Raw genomic sequence first — 23,087 nt, forward strand, 5'->3', positions numbered from 1 at the left:
TGCCCAGCTCTGGGCTCCTCAGGACAAGAGAGACAAGGAGCTCCTGGTGCAGGTCCAGTGGAGGGCAACAAAGATGAGTGAGGGATTGGAGAGGGATTCCTCTCTCTTGTGAGGAAAGGTTGAGGGAGCTGGGCCTGTTCAGCATTGAGAAGAGATGTCTGAGAGGGGACCTAATCAGCATCTATCAGAATCTTCAGGGAGCATGTCAGAGGATGGAGTCAAGTTCTTCTCAGGTATGCCAAGCAATAGGAAACGGGACAACGGCCAGGAACCGATGTATAGGAAGTTCCACCGCAGTGTGGAAGGAGGAAGAACTTCTTTACTGTGCAGGTGACCACACTCCAGAACACATTATCCAGAGAGGCTGTGGAGTCTCCATCACCGGAGGCACTCAGGAACCGTCTGGACACCGTCTGGACACAATCCCACGCCCTGTGCTTTAGGAAGACCCTGCTCGAGCAGGGGGTTGGACCCGATGACCGCTGTGGGGTCGCCCCCAGTCGTTCCGTGCCCCTGGGAGCACCGCACTCCCGGACCCCCCTCACACCACGGCGGCCGCCAGCCCGCCCCCGGCCCGCCCCGGCCGGCGCGGCCCCGAGCGGGGCGGGGCGGGGCCGGGGCCGGATGTTGTTGTTGTTGTTCCTGCCCCGCCCCTCGCCCCCTCCCCCCGCGGAGGGTGACGGGCGCTTCCCCGCCCGGAGCCGCCGCCGCTTCAGCCGCTACCGCGGCCCCGCTGCCGCCCGGCCCGGCCTGGCCCGGCCGGACCCTCCTGTGTGCCTCCCTGGCCGGCTCCCGTCGCGTCGCCCCGGCTCCTGTGGCTCATCGGACGCCCCGGCCCGGCCATGGCGGACTTCGATGAGATCTACGAAGAGGAGGAGGACGAGGAACGGGCGCTGGAGGAGCAGCTCCTGAAGTACTCCCCCGACCCGGTGGTGGTGCGCGGCTCTGGCCATGTCACCGTGTAAGGGCCGCGCCGGGGCCTGCGCGGCCGGGGCGGGCGGCGGAGGAGGCCCGGGCGGCGGGACGGGGGCGGCTGGGAGCGCCGAGCTCGGGAGTACAACTTGGGGCAAGTCGGGGGGTAGGCGTGGGCAGCACCGGCCGGGGCTGCTGCCCTTCCCCTGCGTCCGTGAGGCTGCGAGAGGGCTCTTGTCGGCCCCACTGGGCAGCCGGGAGCCGCCTGGAAACTCGCAGGCGGGTGCCAAACCTCTAACTAGGGCTGAGGAAACAAGACTAGCTTGGGCTGTGACTGGCAGAGGAATGTGAAGTATTTGTCCAAAATGATGAGCTGTCAGGAAGTAAGGTGCCTCAGTTCCTCTGTGTAACAGGTATCTGCCGGCACATGACCGGCTGGACTATTGAACAAGGTTGTTTATGTGCCTGTTACCCACTCCCATTTAACTTGTGGCTGCTAATATACCTCTGAGGACTTTAACAAAGAGAAGGCATCAGTTATTCAGATAGCTATATGTAAAATTATGTTGTGATTGGTGTGTGTTGTTCGCTGTGTTTGACATGGAAGCAACTTTGTGTTGTGTGTGTTTGGTATCTGCGTCTAGCAGCAAGCGACCATGAGCTTGTGTAGTACTTCTCAATAATGTAAGAGATGAGGGTATCATTCCTTCCATCAGTTCTGTCAGGCTCACTCCCTTGAAGTGTAGTAGTTGTCAGTTACAATGTATAATGTCAGAAGCTGAAATACAAACCTGGAGACAAGGCACAGTAGTACGAACTTTTGGTTTCTTTTGTATTCAGTGTTCAGCAGAACTAGGTTTGTAGTGCAGACATGAAAGCTGAAGATACAGTGGTTGGCTTCTCTGAGTCTCATAAACTCTATCGATTTTCAGATACCGACTTGATAAGTTTTTTTGGCACTTGGGTATATTGTTGCTTTATTATTAGGTTGACACAAGTGCTAATAGCTGGGCAGTGCAGTTAGCTGTCTAGTTAAAAACAAGGAGTTATGGATAGACTGAGAGAGATTTGGAAAGCTATAAGGACATAGATGGGGCTGGAGGCCAAGGAGGCCCTGTGAAAGAGTAGAAGCATGTAGTCAATGTGTTCAGCTTATGGATGTTTATTGTGAATAGAAGCTGTACCAGTGATTCACTGAAAATAAGCCAGTAGCCTAGTCTGTTTCTGAAAAACAGAGCAAAACCACAATTAAATAGTTTTCATATTAGCAAATGAAAAGTACAAATAACCGAAACAGAGGCAAACACTGGTTTCTTCTCCAATACTTGAAGGTAAGTTGTGCAAGACAAGATGCAGGCCAGTTAGTGGAATGTTGGGGAAGCTTGTGAGGCATTGGCTGTGACTAGTAAGGGCCTTGTGGTTGAATGATGGCTAACTTGATAATTGTTCATTAATAGTTACTAGCTCATTATTACTTTAAGATCTTCCTTAAAGTACTTGTTCTTTAGGTTTTGAATGAGCAATGAAATACCAGTGTGTACCTCCAAAATTAGGCAATTGATCTTCATCTACTTTCTTCACTGTGCCAAGTGTTAACAGTAAACTACATAGCATCAGCCACTTTTACCTTTGTACAGCCTATAATTTTTTTGGTCATTGATCCAGAAGGTTATTATTAAAAGCTAGATCCCTTTTAGAACATTCATTTGGTGAATATAAGGAATAGGTCCTGTGTACATGATGAATTAGTCTTGCCAGCATAAAAGCATGTGTGCATTTTGAAGGTCTGACAGAAATGATCAGCAGCTAGGCAAATACTGGGTTGATCTTTCCCTGGCTCTGCAGTTTGAAGAGTTGCTGACTGCTTCTGCTGTGTGTATTTAAACAGAAGCTCTCTTTTCATAGTCTGTTGTCATATCCTTTCTGATCTTACATAGGAGTCATAAAGTTGAGTTTGAAATATGTCAATTCTATGAGTACATCAGAAAGACATTTACCATTACTTGATTTCATCCAACAGAGAATGGAAGTGTGTGAGTCTTTTCTAAGCTGAGTAATTAAAATCAGTCAAAGGAAAGCAGTTAAATATTATCCAAATAAAACATATGAACTCTTTGCCTTTTGAGGATGTGGAGCTTTTGGTTAGCACTAAGTTTTCTCCTTTAACTCACTGTTTGAAGCAGGCGGCCGGCAATGCTAATATTTTTTTTAACATTGTTTTTTAAATATTCAGTTAAACTGTTTTCACACCAGCAGAGTTTTGATAGCTTGGTAGACAGGAGTAACATCACCTGGCTGCTGAAAATTTAGGTTCTCTCTTGTAATGGCAAAAATTTGAAAGCACTGTGAAAATAAAGATCCTTACTTAAAACTGAACTGAAAGTCCAAGGTGTTTCATATTTGTTTCTGAAATCTGTATTATGGTAGGAATGGAGGTACATGATATGTTTGACATCCTGAAGAGAATATTTATGATAGGTGCCTGATAGTGTTTTCCAGTCTGTTTCACAGTGACTGTTTTCCTGTTCCTCAACCAGTTGAGACATGTATCATATATATAGCACACTGTATTAACTAGTAATACTGGATTTGTTCTTGCAGTGCTGGAATGGTGGTGAGCTATTGGGATGTGCTGATGAATGCCTTTCTGTGCTGTTGTTACAGCACCTTATATCTTAATGCAAGATAACTTTTTGTGGGAGGAAAAAGAACTTATAAAAATGTATTTATGCAAGTCAGTTCTTTATTATTAAACTGAAGTCTGCTAATGTATTTTTCAACCTGACTCTGTATCAAGGACATGTGAGAGTGAGAACAGGGCTATGTGAGAATCATGTAGCATGTTAAGATTTGTGAAATGTATATTCATTTGTTAAGGGTTGGGAACATGTGGACCTAAAGAGTAGAGTTAAGGCAGTGAAAAAATGGTTTAGTGTCCCCATAAGAGAAGAACAAGGAGGAAGAGGATAGCATGTGTCAATTTTTTTTTGTTAGGGCGATCTGAGCTGCATGCTGGAAAAGGTTCCAAATTGTCAGTGTCCTATACTGTAAACTTCCGTACTTTAAAGTTTCCACCTCTCACCATTTCTTTCTCCACTGTATACAAGGGCAGGAATTTATCTGTACCTTTGAAGTGGAGTCAGTTTCCAGAAATGCTTGTTCAAGTCCAGGAAGGGTAAAGAAAGTACTCATGCATGAGATGAGTGTGGATCTGTTGAGGACATGATGTAAAGTGGGAAGGCATAGAGCAAGCAGAGAAGGATGTGTGTCCCTGGAGATGCAGTATTGTACTAAAGAAAGCTAATAGGACAGCTGTCTGAGGAAATGCATCTCCATAACATTGATTTCCAATATTTTATTTTAAGGCTTACTTTTGCTATTTTTTTGGTCAGAGCAGTTATGTATTTACATTGAATGTGTAGGAGTGTTCTGTGGAGTTTCTAATACTTTAATTTCCAAATTTCAGCTTGCAGTCAGGAGTGAAAATTCTGAGATCACATAACTACTTACAATGTATGGTATGCTTTTTTACTACCTGCTTATGGTGACAAGACTCTGATGTGTCAAGCTCAACATTATGCTGGTAACTGAGTTAGTTTCAGCTTTGCTACCCTGCCATGTATTAAACATTACCACAAGCTTTGAGTACAGGCTCAGTCTCTTTGCTTGTAACTGCATTGGTTTGACGTTTCTGTGCCTTACTCTGCCTCAGTGTTTGTAATTTCAGGTAGCTGTAGAGCTTTTCCAGTGGGAATTGCTTTTGTCAGCCATGACTTTTATGAGCTTTATGAATATTTGTGTTTGATGGAGCTGTCAACATTTGAATACTTCACAAATACTGATTTAATAAGCTAATTATATAGTAAAGTGGCATTACCTTTTAGTTTTGAGACTTGGGATGGCACCTGTGTATCTTGAGCTCAGAGTCATTCTCCAGGCTTGGTTGCTTCTAAAATGTATGTGAATGCAAGGTTTTTTTCAGCCTTGGGTTTCCATTTCAACTTACTAGCAGTTTTAAGTAGGGCATGACACTTAACTGATAGGGCATGACTCTGACATTTATATAACTTTTGCCTCAGTGCTTTCTTTCACTCAGCAGTTTGCAGAAAGGGTGGATGGTCCTCCTGTCATGGAGTATTCAGCAAGATTTTCAATGCTAGCAATGTTTCCAGTAAGTTAAGTTTCCTTTGTTCTGTGTTGAAATAGTAAACTTGCCACAGGTGTTTCTCTGTAACAATTCTCATTTGTTATTTCACCGATTTTGAGAGACTTACAGGCTTGCAGAGCTACTATTCTAGTTAGAAATACTAAAATATGGTAGATAACTTCTGTGTAAATAAGAAGAGATCCTGTGAGATCTTATTGCAGCCTTTCAGAATGCAAAAGAGGCTTATAAGAAGGGTGGAGAAAGACTTTTTGCCTGGGCCTATGGTGACAGGACTATGGGAAATAGTTTTAAACAGAAAGAGCATAGGTTTAGTTTGGATATAAGGATGAAGGTGATGAGACACTGGAACAGGTTTCCCAGAGAAGGTGTGGATGCACCACCATTGGAAGTATTCAATGGAACACTTGGTTCATTGGAAGTGTTGGTTAGATGCAGCTTTGAGCAGCCTGATCTAGTGACAGGGAGATTAGGCTAGATGATTTTTGGTTCCTTCTAACACAAATAATTTTATATTTGTATGATTCTAATGCCTGTAATCACTGATAGGAAAATTACCTGCTTACTTTGCCTTAAGACCTTATGAGAAAGTCACCTGCATCCTCCAGCTACATAGCCCAGTGTGCTGCTGCAAATTTTGGCAGCAGGTATTGCTGTGTATGGACTGCATGTAAGTCTGACTGTTCCTGGTGTCCAGTCTGGTACTCCCTGGCATCGGCAGCTATGTGAATGAATGATACTTCAGCATTGTCTTTGCTTTAGTGTGTTTGTCAGGGAACTTGTGTAATCTTGCTTCAAATCTTTTGGCACTGTTTGCATCAGTCATGTCAAGTGGAAACAAACCCAGAACTTAGCTACTTGCACTTTATTTTTAGCTGCACTTTCTTTTAACTGTTTTAAATCAATTTCTGGCTAATTTCAGTCAACATGCTCTGTTGTGGGATTTGTGAATGAGCACTCCCCTTACCATTGCCTTCCTGAAACTTTGCACTTTAATCATGTGTCCCTCTCAGCCTTCTCTTTTCCAGCTTAATGTCAGCCTTAGTCTATTGAGGCAGCTGCTTTATTCCCTTTATTATGCCAGCCTTCCTTCTCTCTGTCTTTTTCTAGCTCCAGATCCTTCATGAAATGTGGATACCAGAGCTGAATATGTGGGTTTCATGGAGAGTCAAAATTGTTAATCCCTTTCCCAGTGGTTCCCAGTATTTTATTGCTATTTCTGGTGACTGGTGCTTGCATTGAGGTGATGTTTAAGAGAATCATGAGTGGTGATAAAAGATCTGTCCTGTGAGCTGTACCTGTCAAACTTTAGTGGAGTGTCACATAAGCATAGTTTAAGAATCTCAAAATTCACCACCTTTTATGTATCTACAAAGAAACTCATCTGCCACTTTTTGTCCACTGGCTTTCCACAATAGCTTACCACATAACTGCCTATTTGATTACTTGGACAAAGTTCTCCATTGGCATGCAGATCATTCAGTTCAGTAAGAAAAAGAAAAACAACTCTAAAACTCTGGGAAGTACCTAGCTGCTCGATAGCATATTGTGAAAGCAAATTGTGTGTTTAAAGTCTTCAGCTGTCAAGGCTCAGGTAAGCTTTTCTGCATACAATGCAGCAATGTGTGATAGGTGTTGCTGCCAATATTTCAAGTCTTGAGTAGTTTAGTTTCTGATTTTTGTTTGTAGTATCTGATAGACTGCTCTGTCTATATATTCAGAATTTTTTAAATTACAACTTAAATTTTACCCTGACTGCTGTATACCAAAATAGTAGCCCGTCACATTAATGATTTTATAGTCTGTATAGTCTCTACTTGAAGTTATTGTCCAGCCCAGATGCCAGAAAATAATAGGATTTTCTTTGAGATTCATCTGTTTGTGAACCCAACCAAACAACTGTAAGGTAGAAAACGTTTTTAATAGATAAGCTGACACTCTTCTGACCTTTAAGTCTTGTAAAACCCAGTAGATCCAGTACCTCCAGCTCATTTCAAACTGCTTTACACCTTCACATTTATAGTTAGTTATTGTTTAAGCCTTGTTTTGTTACTTAGCATTTTGTGTTTTGAAACTTATTATGTATTTCTTTTCTGAAAATCAAGCTGGTGTTTATTCCATTTTTATGCTTGGAACAGTTATTTAGCACTGGATGAGCTTTTCTTCAAGATACATCTGTACTGGTGCAGGAGAGAGGTAGTTCCAACTGGGCCTTAAATTGCTTCCCTTTCCCCTTAAGTACTTCACTTAGCTCACTTGCCACTATTGCTTATAGGTTTTGCTGACTTTGGGGAAGAGTCAGTAATATCAAGAGAACTTAAGAAGATACTATGGGCAAGATGGTTTTTAGTCTGTGTACAATGGTATTTTTGTTTGTTAGTATAATTTTAAGAATTACTCTTAATAACAACTAGTGTTTTCCTGAAATTAATGCTGTTACTGCTACAGACCCTGAGAGTATTATGAGATGCTTGTAATTTGTGGCATGGCTTAGGGTTATTTATAATTTTGCTACAATCTAAATTTTGTTTTTGCAGGTTTGGACTAAGTAACAAATTTGAAGCAGAATTTCCTTCATCTTTAACTGGAAAGGTGAGTATCTTTGAATAGAAGTTTGGAATTGAAGTTCAGGTTTCATTACACAAACAAGTGTTACAAGTATAGAGTACTGTAAAAGTAATAAAGTACAATGCTGTACTACTAATTTGTTTCTTCTTTTTCATTTCCCTTGTAGGTTGCACCTGAGGAATTCAAAGCCAGCATCAGTAGAGTTAACAGTTGTCTTAAGAAGAATCTTCCAGTTAATGTGCGATGGCTACTATGTGGATGCCTTTGCTGCTGCTGCACTTTAGGTTGTAGTATGTGGCCAGTTATCTGCCTCAGTAAAAGAGTAAGTTGAATTATTAATATAATTTTGATAGTTAGAATTGTACTGGTTTTGTTCTCATTTTGGTTTTTTAGGTTTTTTTTCTCCTTCACCATTAAAAACTGTTACTAGAACTTACTTAAATCACTTTTATTTTGTACATTTTGGTATCAGTTGTCAGCTGTACTGGTTAAAGTTACAGGAGATACCAGCCAGGACTTTGAGCTTGTAACTCAATGAGAGGTAGTATAGCTGAATGCCTCCTAGAGCCATTTATAAAGCTGCTATTGTTATTGAACCAACTTTCAATATACTCTTTAATAGCTGAATCTTCTCTGTGATACCTTGAGATGATCAGAATTTGCCAGTGAATGAGTGGCAGTTTGTTTTTGAGGAGCTTCTGATTACACTGTGGCCCTAAAGAACCACATGTTTTTTTGTTAAAAGAGCAGTTTTTAAAAAGAATAGTTGATTTTTCTTTTTAAATTTTCTTCTAAGCTTAGATGAGTAAGATGCCTTTTTTTTTCTTTTTACATGAAGAACTTGAAAATAGCCTTTTGTCTATGTGCTCTTGGCACTTAGAGCATTGTTCACAACAGAAGCTCATTACACATGCCTGGTTTTCATTTCCTTTTCTCAGTGCAGTTAATTAGACTATCCTCCCACCTTTTCTGTGTGTGTAAAAATTGTCTTTGGCTAGTTCTATTTCACTACTGTGCAAGAAGTCTCTGTGCCTCCCCATCATCTCCTCACTATTTAGTACTGTTCATCTTTCCATTTCATGTCATGCCTTGTATATATTCTCTTGTGTTATCCCTCATAATGCTACAACTTGGGTACAAGTCAGTATATGAACATTGTCATCATTTTCTTTATCAAAATCATAATTTTTTAGACTTAATGAGTAAAGGCATTCTAAAAAAAGATTTATGGGATGAACATTGATTATAGCAAAACAGTATGCATTTTTGTATCATCTGACTATCTGTGTTAAGATCTTAAGGCTTAGTCCCTTTAAGAGATTACTTAAGGCTAATTTTAATTGTATACAAAATAAAGTAGAAAAGCCTCCTGGTAACGTTGGAATCTGTGGAGAAATGAACCAAAACAAAAATATTGGTGTCAGTGTGAATTATATCAAACCCTAAGTTTATCTTCAAGCTGTTGCAAACTGGTAAGTATCCTGTAGCACGATCATATATCCTTAGCCCAAAAATCTGCTAGAAGAAATTAGAATCTGGTGATTGCTTCTACAGAAAAGCAGGTGACTTCACTAGCTTGTAGAGAAGTCCTTTATCATTCAAGGCCTAGCACTGTAGGTAGCAAACACAAGAGAACCATCCATTGCTACTGTCCATGTTTAACTTCTAAATGTGAATGCTTCTGCTGTTATGAAGTTTGACCCAGTTTTCTCACATACTGTGTTGTAGCAGGAAATGATAACAGGATGTAACTTGGTAGGGGCTGATGTCACAAGCTCTCATCATCTAGACTGGGTCCTATAATCAACTTTTTATACAGTGTCAAACAGTGTCAGAAAAAATACAAGGGCTTCTAGCATCTGGAGTCAGAAAACAGTTTGAAGCTGAGGAGAGAGGTTCTGTGTGGGAACCTGGTCAAGCAACAGTTAGAGAAGGTAAAAAGGTAAGCTCTTTCCAAAAGAATAAATCTGGAAAAAAAAATCCCAGCCACAGATACTTTGTTCAGAGGATGCTGGAAAGAGGATAATGGTATCATTGTTGCTTTTATATAGAATGCATAATGAGAGAAGAGTCCTGGAAATAATATGAACAGCAGGAGCATGGACACAGATTTGTGACTGAACTTGTCTAAGTCATCCTAGAGTGTGGCCCAGACTATCAGTGAATGTTGCATTTTTCCTGTTAAAGTTGGCACCAGAAGACATTTATGGACTTTTGCATCTTTTTCTGCGCTTGGATGTCCAGCATTAGTGCAACTTAGGACTCAGCTGCCTAAACAAAGTATCTCTTGCCACTGTAGATGGCACAATGGCACTAGACACTGATAACAGTTTGATTATTCTTCCAGAGTAAAAGTAATTTAAATCAATGTGGAGATTTTGGATCAGCATCACTTGTCCATGTCAGCAGCTTGCCAAATGAACGTGTCTTTACAGGGTTGTTTCTCAGATAGAGAACTCAGAACTTGGTGCCTGTTGGACATCTGAAGAATGTATATAGAGAATTAATTAACTTGTGTTCTAAAAGGGAAAGGGGAGAGTCTGCTTTCCCAAGCTCCTAACTCTTCATCCTGGAAATGGCTGAGAAGGAACATTTTTCTGGGGTGGAGGAGTTTAGAGGGGAAAACTGTGGAATATTTTTCAAGGACATGTTTGGAAATTCTAGCGTAGGAAACAAGCAGAAGAATTTTTAATGATTCTAGTCAGGGCTCCTACTTTTACTTACAGAAAAATGGTGAAAAGTTACTGCCATTTGGGTTGCTTGTACAGATATGGGTGGATTTAACTTTGTCTTGGTAGATCTAGAGCAGGAAAATATGGAGTAATACAAATCCCTCTTACCTGGAATTACAGGGTTTGAACCCTGTAATAATAATCCAGTCAGTATTGAATTGTATCCACAAGCTTCTGCATAAAGAAAAAATCTTAGGACTTTCTATCAGTTTATGTCAAAGTGCTGTGACAAGAGCAGGAAACTAACATTACATACTTTCCTAGAAGCGTAGAAATAAGAGAAACTGCATTGTGAATTACCTGGAGCTGCTCAGCAAAACCATCAGTTGTAAAAAATACCAGTTGTAAAAAATACATTCATCTAGGTTCCAGTCTGTTATTTGCTCAGTAGATTCCAATAGAACTGTGACAAAAAACAACTTCATATTCTCCCACTATCAGCTTGGTTTGCTCCTAGTGCTGCAGTTTTGCTGATGCATAAGACTAATGTGTTTGGTGTGAACTGCTCACATTTGAACTCTCAAACTGCTTGTGTCAGACTTTACCTGTGTCTTGCAAGAGGGTTGTGTTGATCAAATTATCTTCCATGCTTTGACTTCTTTAGCTATCCTTTGCCTGACTGGACTCAGCCACAAGTCACAACAGCCAAGATTCTTGAGGAAACAGGGGTCCATGATGATGTATGCTTATTTCTTCCCTTTAATTTCTAGATACCATCAATTATTTCCCACTTGTACTCATACTGTAAAACAAGTATAATAAATGATCAATAAATAAAAGGCTGCTTCTTTTGCATTACTTGCACTTCTCTGAGAAATGTTACCCTGAGAGCTTTGCTAGCTCAGCCCTGTTCTAAGTGATTCTCAGAGAAAGAACAGTTACTTAGAGCTGACTTCTGTTATATCCTTTGCTGCAATGATCACAGTAGACTCCCAAGACTTTACAATTAGAGAGTTTGATTTCTGAAAGCATGATGGGAGTGTTCCCAACCTGAAATTTGTTCAGATCGTGTTTTAATTTCATAACAAAAATATACAAGTCTTCATATTTGCCCTTTTCTACTGAAACAGAAGACTAAATAATTTGTTTTGTTGAATTACAGATATAGTGAGCTAACAAGTGGGAGGGTTTCTCAAGGATTTTATTAAATGAAACAACAGTTTTAATATGGAAGAGAAATTTTTCTCAGAATGACCAATTAAGAAATGTCTGTTTTGATGAGTCGGAACCAATCTACCCTGGTCTTGAATTGCTGGTATAGTTTGTGGCTCTTTTTCAGAGAAAGGTTTTCTTTGTAATGGTTCATGTAGAGAAAATGTAAATTGCAGCTTCAGAGTTAGAATAATTTTCTTAGTGCTTCTCTTCATTCTGTATTTTTACTGTCTTTCATTGACTTTTTGAGTTTTAACATGAGAAAGTTATCACAAATGTAAGTACAAATTGTGAAATTACTGAAAGTTTGTGTATAATGGGAATACATGCTTCATTTCATGTAGTGAAAAATAAGGTAATGGTTTGTCTCCTTAAATCAACAGGTGCTTCAAACTAGGAATAAATTAAGCAACAAATGTTTGTAAGTTTAATTGTTAATTATGTAATTTTAATTTGTTTCTATGCAGTGAAAGCTTTCCCTTCACTGAATTTTTATTTTCAGTGCTGGTTTTGGAGTCCTTGCATAGTGTCGTTTCCTTTCTCTGTTTGCACTGAGATATTTGGAAGAAGCCTTCTACTCTTCAGCAGTAAAATAAGTGCTTTGTTTGATTCAGTATCTTACTGCTTCTCTCCTTTTATGTGGTCTTAATTCGGTTTTAATGAATAAAAGCTGCAAAAAAGTTGCAGGAAGTACAGTCCCTCATTTGCAGATCTGGATCATAAATGATCTTAAGCAGTTTTACTCATAGAATTCACCATCTTTTCTGGGACAAATTCCAGGTTGTACAAATGAACATTTAGTCTTTAAGTTGTTGTTATTTAAATAAAAAGAATGACATAGTGAATTATAATTCAAAAAGCACTGCAGGCTGATGTGCCCATTTGAAGCCACTTTTTCAAATGAATTGGCACTCATTTTCAGTATTAACTAAATGCTGTAGTTCCTGATGGGTAAATAGGATATATAATTTCAACAGAAACAGTAACAATGAAAGCTATGATAGCATTGCAGTACTGCTAGATTTCTTAAAAGCTGGTATTGTACAAGTAAATTGCATGTTTCAAATGATTCATGGGCAATCTTTTAAAATGAATAGAATTAGATATTTAGCAGTGTGATCTGTCCTAATACTTTCAAGAGTGATTTGTTTGTTTGTGAATTCACACAAAGCTGATGAATGCTGCTTAAGCCTCATCATTAGTTGTCACTTTCATAGCAGTTCACATCTTCAAATTGCTGTATAAACATAGCTAATTACAACTTCCAAAGTATAAATTAAATATGTGGTGCAGGAGCTGGAATGAATTTTCTTAAATTTTATAGTCTTGTTTGTCAGTGGATGACACTAATGTTAAAATACATTAGACCAGTTTATTGAATTTATGAATACATTACATTTATTATCAAAACTGAAGAAAATATATGTTGTTCTCCGGTGCCCATCTGCAAGGGACTTTGCACTGGAGGTACTCTTAATAGTACCTTAATGCTTTTCTGAGGAGTTCCACAAGGCAATTACTTAAGACAAAAGGTGCCTTGTTTTTGAAGTGTTTAGACAGTTTATATTATAGTTCAGTTTGGAAGAATCTTTAAAATTATAATGTATTTATTATGGTTATCCTAACCAGAGCACGTAAAGTTTCTGTGTTGGCTCTAGACAACTTAGTAAAACTTTTTTTAAAGTGGAACTTGTATATATCAAATTCTTGACCGTTGTTTTCAAATGTATTTGGAGGGGGTTTTTTTCAAGTGTTAACTATGAAAGGAAACTTAAAAAATCAGAAGATTCAGGCCTGGTGTATTTTGCTTTAGATGTTTTTAACCATAATTTTGGTCAGAAGAGTCACTAAGTCATCCATATGCTCAAGCAGCTCAGCTTGTAGAACAAATAAATGTGAAATCATGATGTGTATAGCTGTGTGGTTATTTTTTTTTTTCTGTATCTGAAATCAGATTTCATTTCCTTCACAGCAACCTACAAAAGCTTACCAGGTTTTCATGTGCTTTCCTGGTGCACAATGGGGTGTGGGAGCAGCTAGTTTACCATGTCTTTTAATTTGCAGACTTGCTTGGTGGAGGACAGGGCAATAAGATTGGCATGAAGCATACTTACAGATAATAGGCGGTCACAGAATACTAATTTGGTTCTTTATAGATCAAATACAAACCTTTTAATAGTTCAAAAATATGTATTCTGAAGTTAAATTTGTGATTTTGTTTTTTCTTGATTTTATATAAATCTTAAATATTGTGCATCTCTGGGATGTATCATGAATATTCTAAATGCTATTTAAAATTTATTTGCATTTGTAATTAGAATGTCTCTGAACATTTTAATATTAATCAAAACAATCTGGGTATAATTAACATTTCTGTGTTACAGCCTCTTTTATATTGTGATGGCTAAGGTATATAAAGGGATCATGCAGTTACTTGGGTTTAGTGTTGCTTTTGATATTGCTTTTCCTGTCCATGTTGATGTGTTCCTGAAACTACAAGCATGAGTTGGGTGAAATTTGCATAGAGCTATTTTGAAAGAGCGTGCTAAAATGATCTAGTTAGTTGTAAGATTTGGAAATCAGTTTAAAAAGGAACATTTTTAGGGTTCTGTGTATTTAAGCAACTTAAATATAATCCCAAATAAGGAACATATGCAAACACTGTTGAGCAAAGTAGTAGAACACAAAATTACCTGAAACTTATATGATAAAATGAAACTGAGTGGAAAGCACTTGACAGAACTTAACTTTGCTTGTTAGACTTTACTGTAAAACATAAAACCAGAATGGAGTTCTGGCAAGTGTGAAGTACTGACACACTTCTGTGCCTCCCTGGCAGGCTCTGGGTCTGTATTGTGTAACAATTCATAGGCATTATCAGAATGCTTCAGGCACTATGAGTGGTTTGGAGGTTATGAAAACTTACTCATAGAGATGTAAGCTGTTCCCTGCCACCTGGCTTGAAATGAATGGGAGTGTTTCTGGGCACAGTTTCATTTCTTAATAGAGATGTAACCAGAGATTCTTTAGCTTCTCAACCTACATTGGTCTTGAACTATTTTCTGTGGCATACTCCTGGATATTTTGGAAATAAATGACAGGGACCAAAATGAACATCTCTCTAACCTTAAAAGAGGAGATGGAGGTGGAATTTTCATTCATGTTCAGTGTAAAGTTTCCCACAGAGAATGACACCTGATGAGTTCCTTGGTGGACATTTGATCCTATTTTCATCCCTGTTATGGTCAATTCCATTTTACATGTTCATTTTCTGTGGCCTTTTTGGTGGGAATGTCTTTCAGCAGGAGGTAGATGCTTTAGATTGTCATGTCTAGATTTGAATAATTTCCTTGGTGGGATCAGAGCTTCATGGGTTTTGTTTCGTTATGATGACAGAATCAGGCCTTCTTAAGAGAAGTGTGTTATTTTTACCAAGGTCAAGACTATTTCTGCTACAAGGCTTCTCCATATTATGAAATTCTCACTAATGGTTGCCTCTAGTCAGTGTTACCTCCTAATAGAAAGTAGCTAGGAATGCTTAGTTGGTGACTTAGCTCTTGTAGGACAGCTAAAATATCTAGTGGCTAAAATATCAGTTAGCATATTGAATCTTTTGGATTTTGTGTATTTCAGAGGAAACTTACAGAAGACTTTAATCAACTTCTAGGAACTTTCTTTGATACTTTCTCTCTGCTGAGGGTTTCTACTGCAGACCAAAATGCCTTTGGAAAATACTTGTTCAGTATCTGTCAGTTAGTACATGGGTCATGATTCAATACCCTCTCCATTTTACTCCTGGGTAATGTACATGGGCTGTATGTTTCTGCACACCTTCTCTATCCTGCACATGTTTAATGGCTTTACTACTTTCTTTAAACACTCCAGGAATTTGACAATCAAGGCAACCAGTGTAACTGAGGAATCATCTTGAGTTTAGATATTAAAAAGTGTTACCTGCAGTAGTGTTAAATAACACTGAGCTTCTCTTTGTGTTAGCAAATAGTTTGGTGGAAGAGACCTTTCCAGAAAGTAATTGGTGTGATTTGGTTCACTAAACTTTAAGTTAATCTCTTTGTGATGTACCAACCCACAGTTGAGACCTGTACAAATTAGTTAGTTTATGGATCGTGTGAGACCATATCCTTAGGGCTGTCTTCCAGAATGTGAAGTTTCATGAAGTCAACTTGATGTCATCAGTTCTGCTCCAAAATTCTGTTGATTGTATTTCTCTCTGTGTGTTATGGAGTTTTGATCTGTGCTTTAGGCTGACTCACCTTCTGCACAAAGCAATCAATCTAGTAAGGCAAATGCAGCAATAGCAATCTTGTTGGACAAGGCAATTTTTCAAGATCCTGTAAAAAGCACCAGACTGCTGCATTTATTTCCAGATAGTCTTCATTCTATTCAGTATAGATTTCACTTGCTTTCTTGCATGGATGCTGGAGTGGCTTCTGGGATGAGCACTCTTACAATGGTCTAAAATAAGAAATATCCTAGCTACTAATAGGAGAAAGTATTCAAGATCTCCACATTCACCTATGTAGTAGAACAGACACCTTTTCAAACTACTGTGCACTAAAGCAGATAGTTCAGATGCCAGGATCTGAAATCAAGTCAGATTTCACCTTTGTGATTTTCTCCCTTCACAAATGGAGAATTCCTTAGCAACATGGCAGTCTTACCAATTTGCAGTTTATATTGGTTTACTTGAGGTATAGTATTCAAGATGAGGACATTCTCAGCACAGATGTACATCATTCAGTTAAGTGTGTTTTGTGTACTGCTTTGGCATTTTTGTGGTACCAGTATGGGCCTCAAAATTGGCTTGGGGGATGTTCTGGCATGTTGAAAGTGAGCATATGTGACTCTGTTGTCATCTAACTTTCTATTTCACCATTTGTGGTGATAGCTGAATTACTTGGGTATAAATTTTGTAGTCAGAATGAATAGAAATTCCTGCTTCTGTAATTTCTCTGTTTGACTGAGTGGAATGTAGTGATACTATAGCTCCCACCTCTGTCAGGATCCGTTGACTTTTTTCTGTGGTAGATAATACAAATTCTGGCCATGTGAGAAGCTAACAAAAGTCTGCCTAGTGTTGTCTCTTTGTATGTTGAGATTTAAGCATAAAGTATATTTGTTCAGGGTGATATTCAAAACCAATAATACTTGATTGTGGTAAAGTTTTGTATGAAGGAGTTTGAAAATCTCATGCTATTTATTGGGCTAATAGTGCACAAGGTATACATATGTATGTTTTCAGATGAGAAGTCAAAGATCAAATGCACATGGGGAGAGTCTTTGGTTTTTCCCAAACAACTACAAATACAATTGTTAGTGGAGGATCAAGTTGTTGCTATCCATGTTGTTTCCCCACATAATAAAGACAAAGGGAGGTTCTCCAATTAGCACCATTTTGGGAGTCATGTAAGATCCTTTTGTTTGATATTGTACCAGTCATTCACTGATTTACAGCAGGACTTGAGGGGCCTTGGCCCATTTGCTAGTGCGGTTTAGTGCAGTGTGCGTTCCTGGCTGTGCACTGCCAGAGGGGTCCTGTTGCTGCACAGCCTTCCTGTCCAGATCAGAATTCCATCTGGACCTAACTGGATAGACCCTGCAAAGGTGTAACAGAAGTGTCTTGCAGTTGGTAATATATTCAGTGCTATCCTTGTTTCTGCATGGAAAGTTCATATCTAGGCTTAGATTTTTTTTTCCTTCTATGTTTGAGAGAAAAACTTTATTTTACTGAATCAGGAGCGATAAGCATTAGTGAAAGTGTACTCTGTGCTAGAGTTTTTTGGGAGTCTGATTCTTCAAAAGACACTGTTAGACATTAATATCCTTAAAGAATCAGTTATTTTACAAAAATATTTCATTAAACATTGCATCTAGACAGTTGAAGAGGCTATCTCACAAAATTCTGTGGATAGCATTGAAGACTGTTTTTTTCATAAAATATACTACAAAGCATATTTTCTTATCCTTGGTATGCTGAAAAAGTGTACTTGAATTGCAGGTTTTTTCTTTGCTTAAATATTGAACTGGGTTTTTAAGAAAAAAAAAAATGAAAAGCTGGATAGTATTAAATCTTCCTAATAAGCAAGTCTCTCTTCCACTTAATTTGTGCTTTTGTTGTGGCTAACAAATAATTTGCTGTATGGGTTTTTCTGTACACCATTGATAGAATATACAAGCTTGTCATCCTAGTGTGCTGGAAATGCTACACTCAAATCAAGTGTTCCTTTCTGGTTTTGTATATCCTCACCTGCTCCTCACTGTAAATCATTGAGATGTCAAGAGCAGTGATTAATTAAGCTGCACGTGCAAGTGCTTTTTTTCACCTGTCAAGTAGGAAGAAAACTTACTATAGTGAATTGTGTGATGCTGTTTAATGAATTTCTTTTTTATTCCAAGCTCTGAGGTTTGGAGAAATATTTTACAGTCTGATTTTCATTAACATTTCTGTATTATTGATATGGTGTGTTTGGGAGCTATGACTATTCCAGATTATGCTATAGGAAGGGTAAGTAGTATTTAAGGCCCTGGGAAGATAAAGAATCATGGTCTCGAGTCTGCATGTATTTTTATCTCATGCTAGTCAAATGACTTTAAGCTGTCCTTTTGTTTGAATAAACCAATTAATAGTACCTATCAATTTCTTATTTATATTTATGTATTGTAATATAGATGTAATTTTATTGGAATTTGAAAAGCTTGGATGTTTTTCACAGTCTTTAGGGCAAACAATGAAATTAAATTGTATAGTGATCTTAATCTATTATTAAAAGGTCCTGGAAAGGAAGATTACAAGGTAGATTCAGGTTTTGAATCAGTTTTGCCATTGGTTTAGCAGCGGGTGGGCAGGCAGATGCCTGCTCAGAGTAGAACCTATTGCCATTTTTCACCATTGATAGAGTAGCCTTTCAGAGTCAATGAGCTCTGTCAATGTGAGCTTGTCAAGGCTACAACTTCATAGACCTGAGAGGCGGTTTGAGAGGTCAGCCCTTTTCAGGTTTGCTGTGATGCAAATGAACTTTAATGCTTAAACAACTATTGGAATTTTTATGTCTGCTCCTTGTTCTTTTTTCTTCACAAAGTCATTGACGAGACATTCAGTGCTTTTTAAATTGGAAGTTGCATTGTGCTAAAGACCTAGTACAGATTTACGGAGGGCTGAAAGCAGTTAGATCATGTTCTTTTCATGGTGCGATTAGAATCAAATCGATTTCCCTACAGCCTTCAGCATTCAGATGGCAATTTTAACAAAGCTTGGGGGCTAGACAAGGGACAAAACGACTGAACTGAATGTTAATTACACTCTGCAGCCTTATTTTCTTTTGATTTGGAGCTGACTGGCAACTAAATTAACAAAAGTGTGACCATAACTGCTGCCCTATTTTCATTTAAAAGGAGAGCAGACTCTAAAAGGCTATCTTTACAAAGAAACAAGTGAGGTCTACTGATTATTGTTAAAGGGCACTGTCTTTAAAAACGTAATAATAAGAATAACCCCAAAAATACTCAATTTCCAATTGATGTGATAAATTAGTCACTGGTATGTCCACCTTTTGATAATTCCTTGGCTTGTGATTTTGAAATAAAACATAATAAAAAAATTGCTGTAATGAATGCTGATAGCAATGATCTAATTTTTAATCATGTGACCACAGTACATGCTTAGCTGTGTTTCCCTACAACTGCTTCAGTATTAAACTAGTGGATGTTTGAAAACCAAGATGTTAATATTTGTGGGGAAATGAACAATTTGTTGTTTAATTTTTATTTTACTCAGATATTTTTGTTTCTCAGACAGCATTTAGTTTGGTTTGTTAAGGTCCATTTACTGTATTTTGTAGCAATAACAGCAAGATGCTTTCTCATCCTTTCCCCTGACCCCTCTCCGCCTTGTGAGGAAGCTGCAGCTGCACTAAGTTGTATTTGATCCTTGTCATTGCTCCGTCCTTTTGCACCTGCAGCTCTGTTGGTCTCATCTTAACACCTGGCACCATGAATTATCCTCTTTTTATTCACTGTCTGTAGCAAATCCCATTTAGAGCTAAGCAGTATATATTCTGGCAGTCAAATGACCATAAATGTCAGTATGTATTTCTCAAATGTAAATATAACTGAATAATTATACTCAAAATGCTGTGAAACTTTGCAGCACAGAACGTCCTTTAATTCTAGCATGCGTAATCTTAAAAAGCTGTGCAGAACAGCTTTCTGGATTCTCTGTCTGAAATGTCAAGTGTGGATGACACAGGCAGTAAACCTTTCCTTTAGAATCCTAAATACTGGGTTTGTTCTATACAGATCACAAACTTACTAATGCTTATTTGTGGAATATACTGTAACTTTCTGCGTTTGCTTTCTTACTCTCTAAAATCTGGATGTAAATGTAACAAAAATTCCTCATTTACTTAGAGTACTGTGTATTTGCACTTGACATACAGCACTGCAAAATAGTTTGCAACATTTGTGAGTTTATATGCTGACCTTAGAAGCAGTACATTTAGATCACTGATCATGGGGGAGCAGTGTTCCTGCTTTTTATACTTAGATCACTTTGAAATTTCTGTGAATTTAAAGTTAAAACTGCCATAAGAACCAGAGAACATACATATCAACAGTTTTTGTTCCAAAGTGATTGAAGGTACTTACTCAGCTATCACAAAAAGTTGTTTCTGTTCTAGATACTATTTAATACCAGACAAGTTTTGATCATACTACAGACCACCTTGTACTCAGTCACTGTCCTGTACCTCTCTCCTTTTCACACAAAAGCAGCTGCAAAACAAAGTTTTTCTAAAACCAGTCAAGAGTAAAATTCTTTCTCATTTGTCTTCCAGACACGAAGATCGATTGAGAAGTTATTAGAATGGGAAAACAATAGGTTATACCACAAGGTGAGTGCCGCAGGGAGCAGCTTCGTACTGTTGGAGTTTGAATTGCACAGTATGGAAACAGATGCTTTTGTTGAACGAAAAATATGAAAGGTGAACAAATGGGCTAGTCTGTGTGCTGCAATAAAATACAGCTCATTTTTCTTCTTTTTCTTTCCTCCTTGTCTAGCTGTGCTTGCATTGGAGACTAAGCAAAAGGAAATGTGAAACGAATAACATGATGGAATATGTAAGTTAAAGGGCTGTTTTGTGAGTTTCTCTATTAAATGATCATTTATTTTGCTTCTGATCTTATTCTTTTCATGATTATTAATCAGTAAAGGTGTCAGGAGCTTAATCGCCTGAGTGCAAGGATTTTCTACGGTTCACAGATGCATGGTTTCATGTGCAGGACTGATTTATAAAGTTATGAATGACTTGAAAACAACGCTTCACTGTGTTCTGAAAAATAATAAATTAATTGCCAAGATAAAATAGCTTGAACATGTGCTGATGGAGTGTGAAATTTTAGATGCTGTATAAAGAATAACCACAACTTTGGTTACGCAGCAAGTCAGATATGGCTATTTTATATAATGCTAATCAAGTCCAAAAGTATGGAAGAAGACCTTTCAACTAAGCTGTTGGAGCTTAAGAAACCTTTAGCTCCTTTTTAAGATTTTAACCTTTAAACCTTTTTTAGATTTTAACTGCCCCTTACCTCAACTATTTTGAAAGTATCTTTATCTCCAATTGGTGTCACTAAAATATTTTCAAGTCAGTCTCTGGAATTTTAATATGCTTTAGTCTTTGGCTGAGACTCCATAAGCCCATCTTGGAAATATACAGTGAGAAGTTGTGTGGTTTAAAATGAACGATGTGTAGGATTTCAGTTTGTTTAGCTTGCAACTTGTTCTTTTTGGTGCTGTTCTTATTTCCATTTTCAATATATTTTGGATGTACATAGGATAGGATGAAATTAATCTGATAAAATGTAAACAACATTAGAATTTCCATAATTTCTTTTAATGCTTTAGTAGTTACTAAAGGCTGTAGGAAGGTTAGCTTTTTAAAAATAAAGATTAGCTTTGGAGAAACATCCTACTGCATTAGGTCTAACTTATCTGTGATCTTCCATTACACAGGACTTTGTCTGTTCTATAAAATAACAAATCTAAAATGCCTATAAAAATTTTAAATGTGATTCAAAATTCAAAATTATATTAAAATTATCTTTATCTTTTAGTCTTCTCCTTTTCCCTGTCCCTCAACTAGATCTTACCTCTTGCTTGAAATACAAGGTCTTCAAAAAGCGTTTTTAACAGAATGGCTCTATTCAGTTCACTGAATAAATACTTTTTTGTAAAATTTATTTTACTGAATCTTTTAGGTTAGATATATGGGTGTGATTGAAAATGGAATAAATCAAATTTCAGAAAATAGACCTAAGCTTTGCCTAAATGAAGCATTCGTATTTTGCTGAAAACTTCATTTTTCTACAGGAAACATTGTCAAACCCAATGTTCTGCAGATTCAATTGGAAAAAACATAATGTGAGTTTGTAAATACTATGGATGCCCCAGCAACATTTACAGATGAATATTCATTCTATCAAATATAATTTCAAATCAGTTGACCTGCTTACTATAATAATATATGCATGGGCATATAGTTTCACAGGATAAAGGTCAAAGATTTTATTTTCAATTTGTGAAATGTCAGATATCTTTGGGTATATTAATGAGAAAATTTTTACAAAACCTCAGTGTGACATTTTCTCGCTTTCAGTGAACTGATTTGCTAGTGTCTTTAAAAACTGCCCCTAATACGCTTGTGATTTAATTTTAAATAATAGATGCCTATCCTCAACTTTTTGCTAAACAGATGATTAAAATTAGACTTTTGTACCCAAAACTTGGTACTTCACCAAAATGAGGTTTGAAATCCACTGTAGTAGATGACAAATCAAATAAATAATTAATTAAATTAAGAAAGACAAGATAGTCTTATACTTTTGGCATAAAGACAGTGCTTCAGCTTTACCTCTTGCTCCGTTTTTGAAAACTTGCCTGAAAATCAGAAGCCCTGGTATGTCTACAGAATCCAGTGGTTGACTCAGGTCAGTGATCAGTGGATTTTCAGCAGTTTGCATTACTTCTGAAGATAAGTCACTTCCGAATATCTCAAAAAATAAACTTATCTACCTAATTTCAGGATTTATAATTCCAAAAGTACTTGCCTTAGAAATAAGATTGGAGACTTACTTTTATTTTCTGAGGCTTTGTATGCTTGCAGAGATAGAAGTCTTTATTTTCTAAGCAGCTAAGTTGTATTCTCCTTTACAATCACAAACATTGAGAAATAATTTTTAACTTCTTAAAAAGGTGAGTTTCCCTTACAAGTAAATAAAATCCTTATTTATGTTCCAGATGCATTTATTTGTTTATAAATCAGATCATGCTGCTGTGTTATGACTGTCTCCGAAGAAAGAATGTGCACAAGTGAACATTTTCTTCAAGCTTCCTATTTAAAGAGGATAAATACTTGGATTGTGTTCTGGAGTGAGCCCTATAGTGTACTTAGCTGGGAAAAATGCAGTTTAAATTTGAATTGAGACCATAAGAATAATCACACAAAACCATTAGTCAAGTTCTTGTTAACTACTTGAACATT

At 37.7% G+C, this 23,087-nt stretch overlaps 1 protein-coding gene across 2 annotated transcripts in view; it reads left to right on the forward strand.

Annotated features, from left to right (window-relative positions):
* The first annotated feature begins 689 nt into the window (after positions 1-689).
* Positions 690-23,087, forward strand: part of CHIC2 (cysteine rich hydrophobic domain 2) — a 32,827-nt gene continuing 10,429 nt past the window's right edge. For both annotated transcript variants that reach the window (XM_066548429.1, XM_066548428.1), the window contains exons 1-5: positions 690-961; positions 7,615-7,669; positions 7,812-7,967; positions 20,382-20,438; positions 20,605-20,664. In XM_066548429.1, the coding sequence (XP_066404526.1) occupies positions 843-961; positions 7,615-7,669; positions 7,812-7,967; positions 20,382-20,438; positions 20,605-20,664 (447 nt within the window). In that variant the 5' untranslated portion in view covers positions 690-842. The remainder of the gene's footprint in view (positions 962-7,614; positions 7,670-7,811; positions 7,968-20,381; positions 20,439-20,604; positions 20,665-23,087) is intronic.

This window comes from Molothrus aeneus, chromosome 4, assembly GCF_037042795.1.
Source record: "Molothrus aeneus isolate 106 chromosome 4, BPBGC_Maene_1.0, whole genome shotgun sequence".
Classification (NCBI taxonomy): Eukaryota; Metazoa; Chordata; class Aves; order Passeriformes; family Icteridae; genus Molothrus; species Molothrus aeneus.